Source organism: Helicoverpa zea, chromosome 3 (genome assembly GCF_022581195.2).
Source record: "Helicoverpa zea isolate HzStark_Cry1AcR chromosome 3, ilHelZeax1.1, whole genome shotgun sequence".
NCBI lineage: Eukaryota > Metazoa > Arthropoda > Insecta > Lepidoptera > Noctuidae > Helicoverpa > Helicoverpa zea.
In genome coordinates, this window is record NC_061454.1 from 624,117 (window position 1) to 640,730 (window position 16,614).

General features: G+C 37.7%; 1 protein-coding gene across 1 annotated transcript; it reads left to right on the plus strand.

Annotated features, from left to right (window-relative positions):
* Positions 1-2,609: 2,609 nt before the first annotated feature.
* Positions 2,610-14,908, plus strand: LOC124645697 (laminin subunit alpha-1-like). The gene is made up of 4 exons (XM_047185548.1): positions 2,610-2,793; positions 12,608-12,782; positions 14,197-14,359; positions 14,825-14,908. Exons 1-4 carry the CDS (start codon positions 2,610-2,612, stop codon positions 14,906-14,908), a joined length of 606 nt encoding a protein of 201 aa, XP_047041504.1.
* Positions 14,909-16,614: the final 1,706 nt, after the last annotated feature.

Here is a 16,614-nt window from a genome sequence, read left to right on the forward strand (position 1 = left end):
ATCCATGTTTGACACCACCGATAATAGTCTAACTCTAATATACTAATTTCTATTTGCCATCGAGTGACTGATATAATATAAGCGTTTTGAAATTAGTCAGGAACATTCAGATTTTTAGCAAGATTTATAGCAACGTAGGGCTTGTTTCTGGTTTAACTTTTATATGGTATACAGAGAAATAGTGGGAATCGATTTTAAATATGCATTAGTGGACATTGTCCATTCGGATAGTCAGAAAACACGGATCCCAAATCGCTTACGCTTATGCCGTACACCAATCATCAGCTACGGTATGCAGCGAGTGAACCGACTGCGCTTGTCAAAAGCGAAGTTGTGTGTTTCCCCCATATTGCCCAATATGGGATGCGACGTGAGAACTTTGTCTACGAACTTATTTGCTTAGGCACATGTTGCACGACCCATGTTTTTCTTTTAATTTGTACGTGTTCTTGTTAATTTAATAGGTATTAAAAAGATGTTGCAATCTGATGTGCCTTCTGCTTCAAAATTATGCTCAACTGATTGTGATGAAGGTGCACTTCAATTGTGAACATTGACAAGGGCATCAGTTTTCTCAAATCTACATTCATCGGTTTAATTTTAAGAACATCTCAATAAGCATAGAAATATTATTTTATGAAAGTCTCATGTGTCTGTACTAGTACATTGACGTACTCAATAAGCCGATTACCGTAAGGTGGTCTCTAGCGACGCCTTACAAATTCAATATCACCAAAGAAAGGAACAAAGAAACAAAAATATACCTTTGTCTCCATAATATACGAGGTAGTTGGAAGTTTGTCCACAATTAGTGGGAACATAACAACTGGCAGATTAAAGGGCCGCCATTTGGTAAAATGTCGCCGGCTCGTGATTAACGACCTCTCAATAGATGGGTCTCCGTGTTCACGACTGCCACGGGAATGCTATAAAAATAATGATACTAATGACAATTTTGTTTTATATGCTGAAGATAAAAACATGAAGAAACTTTCTTAGCAACAGGAACAGTCACTTTCCTGATAATATTTTGAAAAAAAGTCAAGTCCAGGTTGCTGTCATCGTGGGCTGCGGAATTGTAGGGAATAGTTACCGCGGCCCTGGTACATCAAGGGCTCCACAAGGAACAAAGGTGGGCTTTAGTCAGTAAACGTCTGGCACTCCCTTCTGCTGCACCCACAGTAGAAGGGTGTTCATCTTATCTGTCACGTAAATAGGAGCCAATCTCGTACCTTCAAACTGTCATAAATAACTTCAGACACAAGACAATTATGTAGATGCATTTACGAACTATTGAGTAGTAACAATGCTTTCCAATCGAGCTTGAAATATTCTCATGTTTTAATGAATACTAATAGGCTAAAGGTAATAGGTATGATTCCGAACGACGCTGCACGCAGCAGTGCTGCCACAGCAGTGCTGCCGCGACACTACTGGTCCCCGTACAATTTATATTGGCTTATATGAGATTACATTCCGAGCTAGGCAGCAATGTCGCGGCAATGTGTTCGGAATCATATCTTAATGATAAGTTGTAAGACAGCACTCCAATTGTTTTTCTTCAGTAGTATTTTATTTCCGGAATAGTAAATATGCTTGTGTTCGTATTTCAAAGAATATGAAAATATTTTAGATATTTTTTATTTCTGTTTTAATATACGCTTCAACGAATACCACACCTTAACCAATTCTTATTTAACGACAGTTACCACAAAGCGATGTCATAAATTTCTCCTATTAGATATCACAAGAAAACATCACTAACAATTTGGTCATTTGATGTACCTTAATACCCACGAAATAAGGTTGATTATCGTTATCCATTCTCTGAAGATCCGTGAATCCCATTATTCTTATGGAATGAGACAAGGATTGCTATGGGGCTGACAATAATGTCTCCGAAACATTTGAATGACTAACACGAATTCCTACTTTCTACTCATTAGTTTTTAACTTGTATACCAGAGATATCCGATAGGGTTATTCAAAAACGCTGCAAAAGTTTTATTCTTAGAAATGCATTGTATGAAACTCCCGAGAGTATTTCGTTCAGTTTATGGTGCTTCGGGACTAACCTATTTCAGGCTAAAGAATTAGAGAAATACAAGCAATAAGGGTCACTTTCATGCTCATCAAAACATTCTAAAATGGAACAGAAAACAAAGCTGTGTGAATTTCTATTTAAGGTATGAAGTACTCCTTTAGAGACCTCAAGAACTGTGACCACATATTCCAAAGCGCCCAAAACAGCTTTCAACAACCTTACATTTTTATTTACGACCCCCAAGCGTATTGATTTATTATGCCCCACACAGTTACGGTCGGTGTTTTCAAAAACACGACTGATCGTAAACGAATCGTTAAGTTCTGACAAAGAGGTTGTTCAACAGTGTCTGTTGCCACCCCAAAATGTTTGTTAGCCGCTCGACAAACTGTTTTATTCTCAGTATCAATTTATTTGAAGAGGGGTCTTCGAGGCAGAGACTCAAGTAGAATCAAAAAGGTTCTTCTTTCAACGATCTTGTAATTGTAGGTTTAATTTTTTGTTCAAAATTGGATAATTATGCTTAGAGCACGTTTTGAAAAGGGGGTACCTTACTAAAAACAAAATGGACCCGGACCGACTGTTCCCCATGGTGGCTGTACACTCAAAGAAGATCAGCCGTCGCTCGCACTATGCACAAGCATTTCCGCTGCCACAGATTACACAGATGCACTCCTTATTCCTTCACTCTCACAGCCCGAAGGGAAGTCAATCGGAGTTCGGAGAGAGATCAGGAGCAGGACCGACATGTACGTGCCCAACGATGCACGGGTGTTTCAATCACCAATCTCTATAGAATCTGGGAAGTTACTAACAGTACTAAGAGTTTATTTAATCCAACAAAGTGTTTTAGGATCCATCCGGGTATCGAACCCGAGATCCCGTGTACGGCAGTCGCGCTATATATGCTACTTCAACGAGGCAGTTAAATCAATGCTTGGGGGGTCTAAAATGTCTGGAACAAATTAAGGTGTCTGTATCCCGGTACAACTCTTGGGCGTATCCCCTATAATCTAACGTAATGAGAAAAAGTTTGGTTATTTCAATCAACGCCATTACAACTTGTTTTTTTTTAACTGGTAGTTCAATCGCTATGAAGACGTTAAATATTCCTGCTTTTAAATGAGCCCCGACTTTTAAATTTGACGTTTACACGTGACGATACGGATACGACTTTGGTCGGATCCCGCAATTGGATCCAACAAAGAAATCGCTTTTAAACAAAAATTAAAATCACCAGGCTCATACATGTGTAATTCGATATGTATTTATTTAAGTCATCAAAACGTTGTTCAAGTTGCCTATATACGCATTACGCATACCGTAAGCTACTTCATACACCCAAAAATATTCACTTGATACCAGATGTCACGTTATTGCCGATCTGCAGCATAAACCTCAGAGAAAATCATTCCTGTCGTCAACGTATCGTCGAGTATAAATCCTTTAGCACATCCTTCAATGAACAGAAACGGAGGGCGTACCTTATACATATAATTATGATGTTTTATAGTTATTGTGTGGGAAATGAATGGCAGCAGGAGCTACCATTAAGGGGGCCGTCCGTCAACGCGTTTTTTTATGAAAACCTATCTCATCCGCGCGTCGTTGTTTTCTCTCTCTATATATCCCGTGGGATCGAGTGGGTAATGACCTACGATCTCTCAAGTGTGTTAATTGAGTTTAGTTTTTATTTCCTCGTTAATTTTCGATGTGTAAATGGCTGTGCTGTGCTTCCTGTTGTGGATTTAGATTATGTGTCTATGAATCTTTAATGTGTGGGTCAATCTGATATTAGGTATTTTGGAAGGACAAGGTGCAGTTAAGGAATAAAAAAAATGTAACAGTGATACAAAACATTGTAGGCTAATTTAACTGATACATGTCATGGAGCATATTTTAAAACTGTCCAAAAATAGTCCTCCTGGTAATCCATTATGATATACTCCTGGTAACGTTATCTCTCTCTATTTTAGACCATTCTGACTAAAATCTACATCTATAAACAGACTCAAATTGATTCGATTTTTTTGCGATTATAGTTACGAAATTTCTATTTTAACTAGAATGATTCAACGTTTAGCGTATAAGTGAGACGGCAGGTCCTCGCCGTGTATGGGTCGCTCGTTACCGCCGCCATATTTGGAGCCGGCGCGCAAGCGCAGGACCATTTACACCGCACGATGTTTTTGTTTGAAATTAAAGAATTAAGTGGTTAGTTTTTTTGTGGTAGTGTGAAGTGAAATAAACAGTAATTATCGTTGACGTGTTACAAGTTGGGGTGTTGCTTTTGTTTTTTTTTTATTTTTCTAGGTTGGTTTACCAAAGGGCGTTGAGTCAGAATTAGATGATTTTAGTATTTTCATTATGTCGAATCATTATGATGTTATCTATAATAACTACATATTTAAGTAAACAGATAAAAAAAAATAATTTTGGAATATTTATAGTAAAAAAAAATCGTACAGTGTAAACCATGTTTAAGGGTCGCCGCACATGAAAGGGCTGCGCATTACGACGCATTGATCAGCACCAGTTTGGAACTTATAATGAGAGGAGTTCACAAAAGGAAACCCTTACGTGTAGTACCATATACAGATGGAAGAATACAGTTATTGTTTGCTCTAACACAAGAAAAGGCTTTACTTGGAACGCGACAGATATGTTCTAGACTTAGTTATGTTCTTTTAAGACCTATCTTAGATGGAACGACGTTTTCTAGTCGTGTCGGTTAAAGCTGGTTAAAGGGCGGGTTCGATTCCATGACAGACAAGCAAGTGCATGTACTTTGTAAGTGCATCTTGGACACCAAAATTCAAATTTACTTAATAAATATTATTATTCTTTATTGCACACATAAATACATTTGACACACTGAAAACGGAGACATTATGTACAACGGCGAGCTTAACCCAGTGTTGGGTTCTCTTACAGCCAACCTTAAAGTGAAAGAGTGATTTGATATTATGTATTTGCTAAAGCACTAATTCTCTCTCACAAAACTATCCGACTTACTCATGTTTCCGGGATAAAGAACGGGAAATTGAAATCAATATCACGAGACATCAATAGTTCCTCATTCACGTGAAACCGTTTCAACAAACAATTTGTTAAATGAGATGCAATCCATGAAATACTTCCTTCACAACATAAAAGGTTCCACAGGAAAGAGCAAAACAAAAATAGATAGATAGATAGAATATTCTTTATTGTACACCAAACAAGGATATTACAAACATATATGTGTGAGTATAATAGGCGGTCTTATCGCTCAAAAACAAACTCTGTGAAAGAAAAATAGTGAAGCTATTGAACTCTATATTTCATCAAGACTATAAGTGGTGTGAAATTCTCACGCTCGCCAGTTTCCCATCTCATGGCTCAGCTGATTGGCTCCTATCAATAAATGGTTCGTTTGTCTGTCGCGCCGCCACTCACAGGCTTTCTATCAACGTATGGAACAACGGACAACTGAAGGGTCTGTAATACTTGAACTGAAAGATGGGATTGTGTGCGTAGTTAAAAGCTCGTAAAAGGTGCCTTTTGAACTTGTTAACTAGGTACCCATTGAGGGAATTGCATCTCCTACCAGGAGAAAATTTTGCCTATGATAAGGATAAAATATTTGTAGGTAAGTATAGCGTAGATTTTGATTGATGAAATTTTCGAAATAGGTTCAGTAGATCTAGATATTGCTTTCGACTGCCTCACAAAATCTCTTTATAATATTAGTCAGGTCAATACTAATTATAGTCAAGACAGATAAAGAGTCTCATTCTAACATTTCGTCCTTCTGCTTTTTTGTTGTTTCTTCTCTAGAACTTGTTTCATCTTTTATTTTCATTATTTCTGGCTTTCAAGAGCAGACCACCAACTCTATTATAATTTTCTAAATCTATGTGACGGAATTTAGTAGAAATTGTGTTTGGCGTAGCAGTGACCCGTCCTTAATTACGTTATCACGTCGACGTAGAATTTTAATTCAGAATCTTCATGTAGATATGGGAACAGTTAGAAGGGGCGTTTTATACTTTTTATTTATCGTAGCAATTAACATGTGTTAATTGTTCGTATTTCGTAACTGGTTTGACGGCGGCAGTTGTTTAAAATGTCGATATCGTGAGAGTAGTGTGACGAACATTCTTAAAAAGAATGGCGGAGAAACTAATTTCTACTGGATACAACCAGAAAAAATAAATGAATATTTTCGTGAACACATCCCAAACAGATGGATAAGGTTACGTTTGTTGGTAGTGACCTTTATAACAACCGTTCATAACCCCAAAATTAACATCTACTGTTCGGCCGAGCTGTCCAGGATGCAAAGAATTCGGTAATATAAAATATTCCATTCAAAAGCTTTTAAATCCATATATTATCTCGTCAGACACTTACACCCATAACAGGAGCTTTGCACAAAGACTCGAACTCCAAAAACCCATGTTCAGACCCCATAGAAATCAGAAATAATTTAAGTACCCACGTTTGTCATTGGGGTACAAAGCAACTTGTATAATTTTAATGAAGTGCCGTTTAAAGGCACATTTTATTGCCCGGGCACAGCGGGGGTAGTGCCCCTTAGTGCCTGACATGAAGGCACTGCGGTTATAATGAATGACGTTTGTATATTCACCGTGAAGGCAGATAGATCCTCATAATGTTCAAGATTTTGGATTGCTATGATGGTCTAAACATGATGGCAAAAGGTGTCTAGACTAACTAGAGGAGTAATGTCAATTCAGGAGCTGGATAGTGTTTTAGAGTTATTTTTAATATTTATTCGGTGACGGTTATCCTGATTTTATTTGCCTCCCTTCTAATAATAGTCTACCTAACAAGTGTTAAGGGTATCTGAAACAAATCTTTATGTATTATATACCCACGATTTACCGAGGAAATTACTTCCAGCAGACGGATAAAATAAGCTTTTTTGCGATTTTCAAATAAGCTATTTTACTGCCAAGGTCCCATCAGAATCTGAATTGATTAATAGGTACTTAATGAGCGTGTGAGTAACGTACATATCCTTGCAAACTTGCGCATTTATAATATTAGGAGGATAATGTATGTATGTCATCTTAATAGCTTCAATATTTTTATTAAAACGGTACCCAAGAATCGGGCCCTTTTTTATACAATCGTAGCAAAACACTTGTTTTTAAAGACAATTCCACCTTGAAAGTTGCAACCATCCATGCACTAATAGTACCATCCCTTTGTTCAATTTCACCCTTGTCAGTGGAGGCCGCCGGCGCCGGCGCTCGCGGCGCTGCATGCGTGCGCGCAGGTAAGGCCGGACACACACTGCGCGAGCCGCCGGCCAATCTTTTCAAAATATTTTTTAAGGAATTCTGGACTTTTTGTAACTTAAAGTGGTTTTTATTAATAAAACAATTTTGTATAATATTAGGGAGAGTCTTGATAAAATTACAAGATTTTTTTTACCCTGAGATGAAACTCAGCAGAACTCTTGTCTTAAAATATTTTGCTTACTATTAGAGTGCCCAGGACAGTTGCGTGTGGCAGAGACCTTAGCACCAGTAATTTGTTCCGCTCCATCGAGCCTGTGGTCACACACCGTCTGGGCCGCGCATACGCAGCCTGTTCGCCAACGTTCCACGCCAATTATCTCGGCTGATTCACCATTTTATTGTTTAGCTCATAATAAGGTAGCTTCGAGACCTTCTTTGTTCTGTAGGTTAATATTACAATGATTTGGACGAGTTTTGATGCTGGAAGCCAGGGGTTTTTGTATACCTATATCTTCCATGTCTTACTTTGATATCCTCAGAAGTTAAGGTGATGGAAAATTAGCAAAATGCTCTACCTAAGAATTAATATACCAAGTTCAGTTGTAGATTCACTGGTATTCCATTTTTGAAAAAGTAACTTCATTCACTGCCTTACCCTGCAAATAATTCAATTAGAACCCGGACACGAACAACCTCGATTGGTCGTGATTTATCACCTGAGGAGCTCGCCTTAAGCGAGTGAATAGATGCGCAAGAGTCGACTGCTTGTAAGGAATTAGATCTAAAACAGGATAACGGGAAGCCGTTGATCCTTCGTGTGTAGGGATGTACCTAACACCGTAATATTATTACGTTATGAGTAAAAACTTGGGATAGGTCTTTGTTTAAATATTTTAAGGATCGAGTTTTATTTTTGGTAAGGACCTTAGGAAATTGTCTCAAATATCGTACTGTTTATTATACCTCTAGTTCTTTCCATGGTGAGACACGTATGTTACACCTTGAGAGTCTCAAGGAGTTCAATTATTTATAATTGACTGATCCTTCAAAGAATTGAAATCAATTGAAAATAAAAACTGCAATCCTGAAAATAACTTTTTTCTCTTGAAAACATGTGAGATTGTATGCAGACGTTCGATATTAAGCCCGCCATCCCTTGACAGAACCCTTGAAATATTCCGCGCGCCTTCGTTCATTGCATTCTATACGAGGGGCGGCGAGGCAATGTATGCTGAACTCATGTTGATACTATCGTGCCCTGATGTCAATGCTTAGCATTTAATGAAGTCCCATTCATATTATGAAAGGTATGTTTGTTAATTCTTCACTCTTCAAGTCATAGCTACAGACGACAGCACATCAACCTACCGATATCTGTCAATTAGATTTTTAACCTTATCACAATAGTGGAAGGTTCATGTTCGATTGGTATTTGACAGATTCCGGTAGGTTGACCGGCTGGTGTCTGTACCAATGTTCATACGTTTCGTTTCTCTAAAAGTGCTATATCATCTGTTCAATTCAAAATAGGGCTTGCATTATTATGTGATAATAAGGACCTTGAGAGAAAATGCAGTGTCATGTTGAACAAATAACATAATTTAAATAGGTACATACATAAACTTAAAGTTTTTCTATAAGTGGGTTAAACACATCATAAAATTTTCCATACCGTTCGATTTGAAGAATGTGTTTCTAGAACATTGTGCAATATCTAATCAAGTTTCTGAACTAATTATGTATCTACTTTAAATATTGCGATATCATCAAGTGACTTGATGATAGTAGCTTGCAAAAAGTACACTTAAAATCGATGATGTCAGTCCTCAGGAATCAATCATTTTTCCTGTAAACACACATAACACTGCCCAATCATAAACATGACAGATCGAGTCAGATAAACTCGCTTCTATATCGGTATTTGATCGTAACGTTTCAACATCGGCAGTCCGCATCAGTCCGTCTGGAGTGTCCTCACAAAAACGCGTCTCCTGACCATATTTGGTGAGGTCTAATGAGCTTAATGGATCTCAGAGGGCCCGAGGACATCTCGCTCCCACGGAACTGCCTTTTTACATCGAACTCCTTTTTCGTGGATAACTATACCTTTTGCGGACAAACTTATGCCGTTGATTTCATGTTTTTTTTTCGCTTGTAACATTATTATGATGCTAGTATCTAGTCATGCTTATTTCGTTCTAGGATTTATTTTTAGGGTTCCGTACTCATAGGGTAAAACAGGACCCTAATCACTAATTTTGCTGTCTGTCAGTCGGTTCGTCGATCTCTTCACTAGGCTGTGTGTCACTAGGCTGAACGGTGATTGACAGTTGAATTTTTCATAGATGAAGTTTTTCTGATGCCGACTTCGATTCGCACTTAGCCGGTTTTTTTTTCTATAGAACGCAGACAACAAGCAATATAAGTATCGAAAGACAAAAAGCCGCGAAATGTATTGTGATTCTAACAAAGCTATTAATGTTGTTATTTCCTCATCAAAACAATATACTCTCTAACATTTAATAACCGTTCGTGCTTATCCATGAATATGAGAATTATTAATAACGAGCTATAAATTTGCTGAACAATGGGATAGGCAGTAAAGCTAGTGTATGCGCGCAGGCGTCGCGGCGCGCTCAAAGCGACTCCGGCGCATACATCCGTGTCATCGAGATGTGTGAAGGTGCCAGGTACAGAAATTAACCGAAAAATGTGTTAATTCCTACTGATAATTTTCTGACCGAAAACACTATAAGGATTTTTATATATTATTGTTTTTGCTCCTCTTTCGCTCCGTTAGAGAGCTGAAATTTTCACAGATTATGTAATTTTGTTGCCACTATATCAAAAAATACTGTAAACTAGATTTAAATAAATATTTTGGGGGACTCCCATACAACAAACGTGTTTTTTTTTTGTCCGTTTAATAAATAACGCAACCCTTCGTGCGCCAGTCCGACTCGCACTTGGCCGATTTTAAAAAAATTTAGGTTTATACTCAGTGACAACAAAAGTATTTTCCTATTTTCTTATATAATGGCTAACTTGAGAATTGCAAAGTATAAAAAAGTATAAAAACCCTAGCAGATTCGAAAAAAGAACATCAACTAGCTGACGCTGACGTCACAGGCGTCTGCGCTTGCGCCTATCAGTATCAGTCCACTTGCCATGCCAATTAGTCGACCGGGTGTCCGCCGCAACGCTCCACGAATGCAAATGCACTCGCTGGCTGATAACTGCACTCATTTGAATAAAAGCACCTTGCAGGCCTTTATCGCGTCAACAAAAATAAATAAAATGGTTCACACTCGACAAATGTTTCGTGTCGCTAAAAGAAGCATAGGTATAGGGATGCCATATTCAGTATTCTTTATTTGTACTCTAAAGGTTCCGAAATACTTTTAAACTGAATCGAATGAAAAAAAACTTCACTCTTGGGAAGCACACTGTCCTTATTGCTGACATAAGCTTTTTTTATTCGGTTACGTGAAAAAATGGAAGGAAAAAAGCATTAAAAATTGTTTTTAAACAAACGAAAAATATCACATAAATAAAACATAAATGCTAGTTCTCATTCTTCGCGAATAGTTATGTGTATTTACGTGAAGTCTATTTTAGTAGAACAAGAAATGTTTTAACCATAACCGCGGCATGGCAACATTTTGAACTAAACAGTATCTTCAAGCTGTCATATGCAATGACAGGCTGGTGTTGCCACGTGGGAATTTCATAACATTAAAGGATAATTGTCCTTTTCAAAGGAATTTAAGAAACTAGCTGCTCTACCCAGTTTCACCCGCCTTTAGAATAAACTAAGTACTTGTAAGGATAATAATTTTTCTATGTCTTACAATTTTGCTATCACAAAAGTACAGTATGAGTTTTTAATATAATTTTTAATGGTTTTACGAAGTTTTATTGCTGACCTGAGCTAGATCTCGAGAAAGACCATGCTTGTCCCTTGACTTCGATTCTAATACGGCTAATACCTACCTACCTACTAAAATAACTTTAACTCAAATAACATAGCATTTTACAGACAAACATACACAGATAGACAGATTCCTTCACAATATTAGTAAGTGTGACAGAGCATGATTACGACCAACACATTCTATGTTCATCGAGAAACGCAGCTTTCGCATAAACTTAAGGTTTATGAAACGTTGTTTCTCTTGTGTTAAAATATTTACAACTCTATGCCTAGCACAAAATCGTGGCGTCACTTAGTGAGCAAGGACAGAGGAAAACCAACCTTAGATACACATGTTTAAAATTGAAAATCGCGCTGAATTCAAAAACTGAAATCCTGATGTCTTGAAAAGAATCATGATTTTCACCTCATTGTATAGTTTTAAGTTTTATGAGCCAATAAAATGTAATTTTCCTGAAATAATGGAAGATTATTGCGTACTGTATGTGTGTTTTGTCTTCGTCGCATGCTGTGTGGTCCCACGTTTGACCACAGACCACAAAGAGGGAGACATTGGTTTTAAGTCTACAACTCTTGTTTCACGACAATAGCACCTTAAATAAATGAATACCCACAAATCTGCAACAGCTTTGCTCCATCACTTACTGGAAATTCAAAAAGGTCTTGTAATACCTTACCTAAACGATCTTAACTAGCGGTTTCCTACAGTTTCGCCCATTTTCCGAGGGCATTTTTTCCCATACTACTACTCGTCTATTCACTCGGCTCTGCCCTTAAGTACAGCTGAGAAACAAACCACTATTAACAAACATAATGTCACAAACATTTAATACAGTATATCTACAGTGTATCTATCTGCACTAGAAGTATGAGAATCTTTATTTTTAGTAACTTAGTAAGTCCGTCGCGTGCTTATTGTGTTTTAAAGTACGTTGATGACAAGTACCTGTCTGCACCGGGTTTTATAAGCTTAGTGAAATCTCAATCGTCACGGGCTCTGTAAACAAAGGGGACTGGTAGACCTGTTAGCTCTTAACATAAACTATTTGTTTTTAGTTACGAAGTTACTCTATCTATTTATACTTAATATTATGTACCTATTTTAGAAAAGAAACTTACTTTTCACACGGTTTCAGCTAGATGAACATAGATTCGGTCTGTCTTTTGCCAATGTTCTTAGTGAATACAAAATGCTAATTGTCAGACTTAAAAGAAAAAAAGAAATAAAAGCCGGGATGCACCAATTAAACGTGCTCGATCCATCTACAGACCGATCGTACCTACCATGCGTTGTTTAACCTTACTATAATAAATCGACTGTTATTTAACCACGGGCTCTTCAACGTTTGTGTTAATAGTTCTATGGTTTGTCACCAGGTCGCGCTCTCCTAGATCGGCTGTCTAGTACGACTGTGGGCGAGGTGCTCACGAGCGGAGCGGCTAGCGGGCTGGTCCCCGCTCCGCTGGATGTGGCACCCTACTCCACCGTGACAGCCAACGCCACCTGCGGCGATGCCGGTGCTGAGGAGTACTGCCGAGACACACCAGGAAAGTAAGTCATGTTCTCTTGTGTAGAAGAAGTGGCTGTTCAGGTATATTCCTTTCTAAAAGAAGATAACTTGTTTCTTGTGGTTTCGCACGCGTCCCGAGAGGAGTCAAGTCTGAAGAAATCTCTTACAGCATAGCTGCGAAATAAAAATGAGAATAAAAGAGATGTAGACAGTGTGAAAAAAGAATGAAATGAAAGTAAACAGCTGTATACTGTTTAAAACTTACATAAATAATACGTGTATAATTAACACCCAAAACAAAAATGTGAAAGACTGCCAAGTTCGATAATATGGGAATGCTTCGCCTATAAAAGAAGTGAGACCTTGTTATAAACCTACTAAACGCAATGAATCAAGTATTTAATTTTCTATTAAAACTTTCCAAGTAACATCATTAAAAAGTAACTATTTTTAACTGAGGTATGTGTATGGAACTTGGTACTTATTCAGATCTCACTTCTTTTATAGGCGAAGCATTCCCATATTATCGAACTTGGCAGTCTTTCACATTTTTGTTTTGGGTGGGATTTCATTTATTTTTGTAAGGTTGTTTATTTCATTTTTTTCTTTTGATTAAGTTAGTTAAGGAAATGTCTCATTTATACTATCTTTCAGATTTTTGAATATGCACTATGCTTCTTACAAAGAAATGAACTAGATTAACTAAATGGACTAGATTTACCAACTGACTGACATGACATGTTGTCATATATTATGTTCGTGGATAAAAGTTACACATTCGTTATTTTCGAAAGTGACTCACACTTGGCCGTTTTCAGATTTTTACTTTACTTTGACTAAATACAAACCTTTGTAACGAATTTCAGATCGGTAGGACCATTCGATGATATATTATATAAATATAGATAAATTTAGTTCGTTTTAGTTCCTTAGCGGTATAAATTTACACCAGGTATAAATTTACACCTTCATTATTTTGAAACCGACTCACACTTGGCCATTTTCAGATTTTTCCCTTTACCTTGACATAAAGACCTACCTCCATGCCAAATTTCAAGTCAATACGACCATTGGAAGTGGTCTAGGTTTTTGATGAGTGAGTCAGTCAGTCAGTCAGTGAGTGTATAGTAAAAATAGCGTTTTGCTGACGTCAATATCTCAAGACCTACAATAGGTATATTAATGAAATTTTGTATTTTAGATAAGTGAGGGGGTCTCAACAGATACTAGAAATTTGATATGCGTAAATAAAATAGATTTTGAGTTATAGGGGGGTCGAATTTGGCCCGAAATGGTTCGTGTAATATAACCCACGGCCGGTGTGTCGCTTTTTTTGCTCGAACTTGGCGGACACACTGCCGTGTGTCTAGATATTGTACAGGTAATATATACCCAAACTAAATATAATATATACTAGATCTTACTTAGATGTCAATACATTTGTTTTTGCTATAGGCGTGGTGTGGTGTGCGACGTGTGCGAGGGGGAGGGCGGGCCGGCGCGGCGGCGGCACCCGGCAGCGCACGCGCATGACGGCGACCCCGCCACCTGGTGGCAGAGCCCCACGCTCGCGGCTGGAGACTACCAGCATGTGGAACTGCTCACCACATTACCTGACGTGAGTACTCCAGGCTTATTTAGGCGTAACACATTATTTAGATGTGCGTGCCATTGTTATATAATATAACATTCCTTCCTATGTGCTTATTTACCTTTTCTTCTCATATACCTACTTGTACTTTATTTTTACATTGTCAATATTGTTTACTTTATTTATCTTTCAATCTTTGAACTCTATTTTACTAACGATTTGTATAATGTATTATTAATATCTCATGTACCTCATTTAGGTTACAACTATTTACTGTTCTCAAAGGATGTTATTAAGTAATTAGCCAATAGTGATTATTTAAGTTGTTATTTACTTTTCCATTGATTTCTTCATATAAATACGTGCCCTTAAGTTAAAGTAAGTCAGTTCTATTCCGACATTCTATTGTTAAACTTGTAATCAAATCTTAAATAAAATAATATTTTATTTTAAAGTCGTTTTTGCCACTATCACATAACAAATTTGGCGCAGTCGGTAGGATCGCGTGTGCATAAAGACGAAGTTAAACGTGTAGACTCCAAACGGTCAAAATCGCCTAGTGACGAAGCACGGTAGCTGAAGGCTTTTAAACAACTTCGCCGGACCTTCGAGTAATGAAGCTCAGCATCGCGACCAGTATTTCACTGTTATGGTAAGTGGCCTAAAACGCATATTGCTCTGCTACCTCTCTATTTCCCATTGATCATTCAATCCTAATTCCTTAAATCTTATATTTTACATTCAAAACCTCATATCACGATGCCAGACACTAAAGTCTCCCCCAACTCAGAGATGGACCTAGGGACTCTCTTAAAACTAATTCCTGACTTTGACACCTCGCAAAATTCTCAAGTATATAGATTCATTCGGTCGTGTGACTCCGCGTTTAACCTTGCTTCAGTACATCAACAGACAGTTCTCTTAACGTACGCCTTAAATAAGCTCACTGGACCAGGTTCATCAGACGTCCATTCTAAACAATTTTTTAAATGGTGCGACCTCAAACAGTTTCTTATCCAGAAATTCTCCCAAACAAAAACGCTAGCTCACTTAAATCTAGAACTACAATCCTACTTCCAAAAGCCTCAAGAAAGCATCACAGAATTCTTCCTTCGTGTTGATTTATGTAGAAGCAAAATTATAGAAAAACTAACGGCCGCAATCATAGATTCTACGTTAGAGGGTCGTAAAGCTACTACCGAAGAGACGGCTCTCAATGTATTTGTAAACGGTCTAAGTTCGGACATAGGGATGATGCTTCGCGTTCGTTCTTTTGAAAGCCTATTGGATGCGGGAAATTTCGCAATTCAAGAAGAAAAAATAAGAAACATGAACAAAGCCAGACAAGTTTTATATAATATCCCTAGCAGTCAGATTAAAAACCAATCGGTACAACCAAAAGCCATTCCACAATTTAGAAACTCACCTAAGCAATGTAATTATTGCAAAAAAATGGGTCATCTGATTTCGGAATGCCGAAAAAGAGAATACAACAATAGTTTCAAAAATCAAATACCACAAAATCAACGCGCAGCAGTTCCATCCGCGAAAATAAATAATTTAAACTCAGAAGCGGCCGAGGTGTTGGGCATGCCTTCGGGAACCGCTTCAGCCCACTCTTACAATGTCCAGACAACAATACCGAGTCTCGAAACACTACAAATTCAGTAATTACCAACTCCGAAAAACATACTTCCTCTTATCCAGTCCATCGGGGACAATTTCGTGACGCTAGCACTCAAACTACAACCACGAAAGAAGTATCGGTTCAAACACAATTACATCCCAAATCTATTTCAAACTCAAATTCTAATTCTATGTCTAAATCCAAATCTAAATCTATGCCAAACTCAAATACTAATTCTATGTCAAAATCAGATTCTAAAGCTATGTATACTGAACCCATTACTATCTCTACGCTAAACGTACCTCCAGAAAATCTTCTACATTGCCAATTCCACGTTGAAGGTAAACCGGTAACATTACTTATCGATACAGGAGCCGCTATATCCGTCCTTAATAAGGAACATATTGGTAGTGCCCCTCTAGACCAATCGTGCGTCGTATCGATTGTAGGTATATCTGGTAACCAATCTTCTATTCAAAGCTTCGGTAAAGCTCAAATCTCCCTAGATCATTTCCCGAAATTCAACTTTCATATAGCAAACCTCAACATTAAAGCAGATGGTATCCTGGGCAATGACTTCATGAGCAAGTTCAATGCCAATATCTACGTACAATCAAAAACCATGCGTATACGAGATCGTACTTACAAATTATTT

What these genes read in the sequence shown, in the direction of transcription:
- LOC124645697 (XM_047185548.1), top strand. Translation starts at nt 2,610, where the DNA reads ATGGACCCGGACCGACTGTTCCCCATGGTGGCTGTACACTCAAAGAAG. An exon ending in ATCAGGAGCAGGACCGACAT is followed by an intron (nt 2,794 to 12,607) that starts GTACGTGCCCAA and finishes GTTTGTCACCAG; the next exon opens with GTCGCGCTCTCCTAGATCGG. An exon ending in TGCCGAGACACACCAGGAAA is followed by an intron (nt 12,783 to 14,196) that starts GTAAGTCATGTT and finishes TTTTTGCTATAG; the next exon opens with GCGTGGTGTGGTGTGCGACG.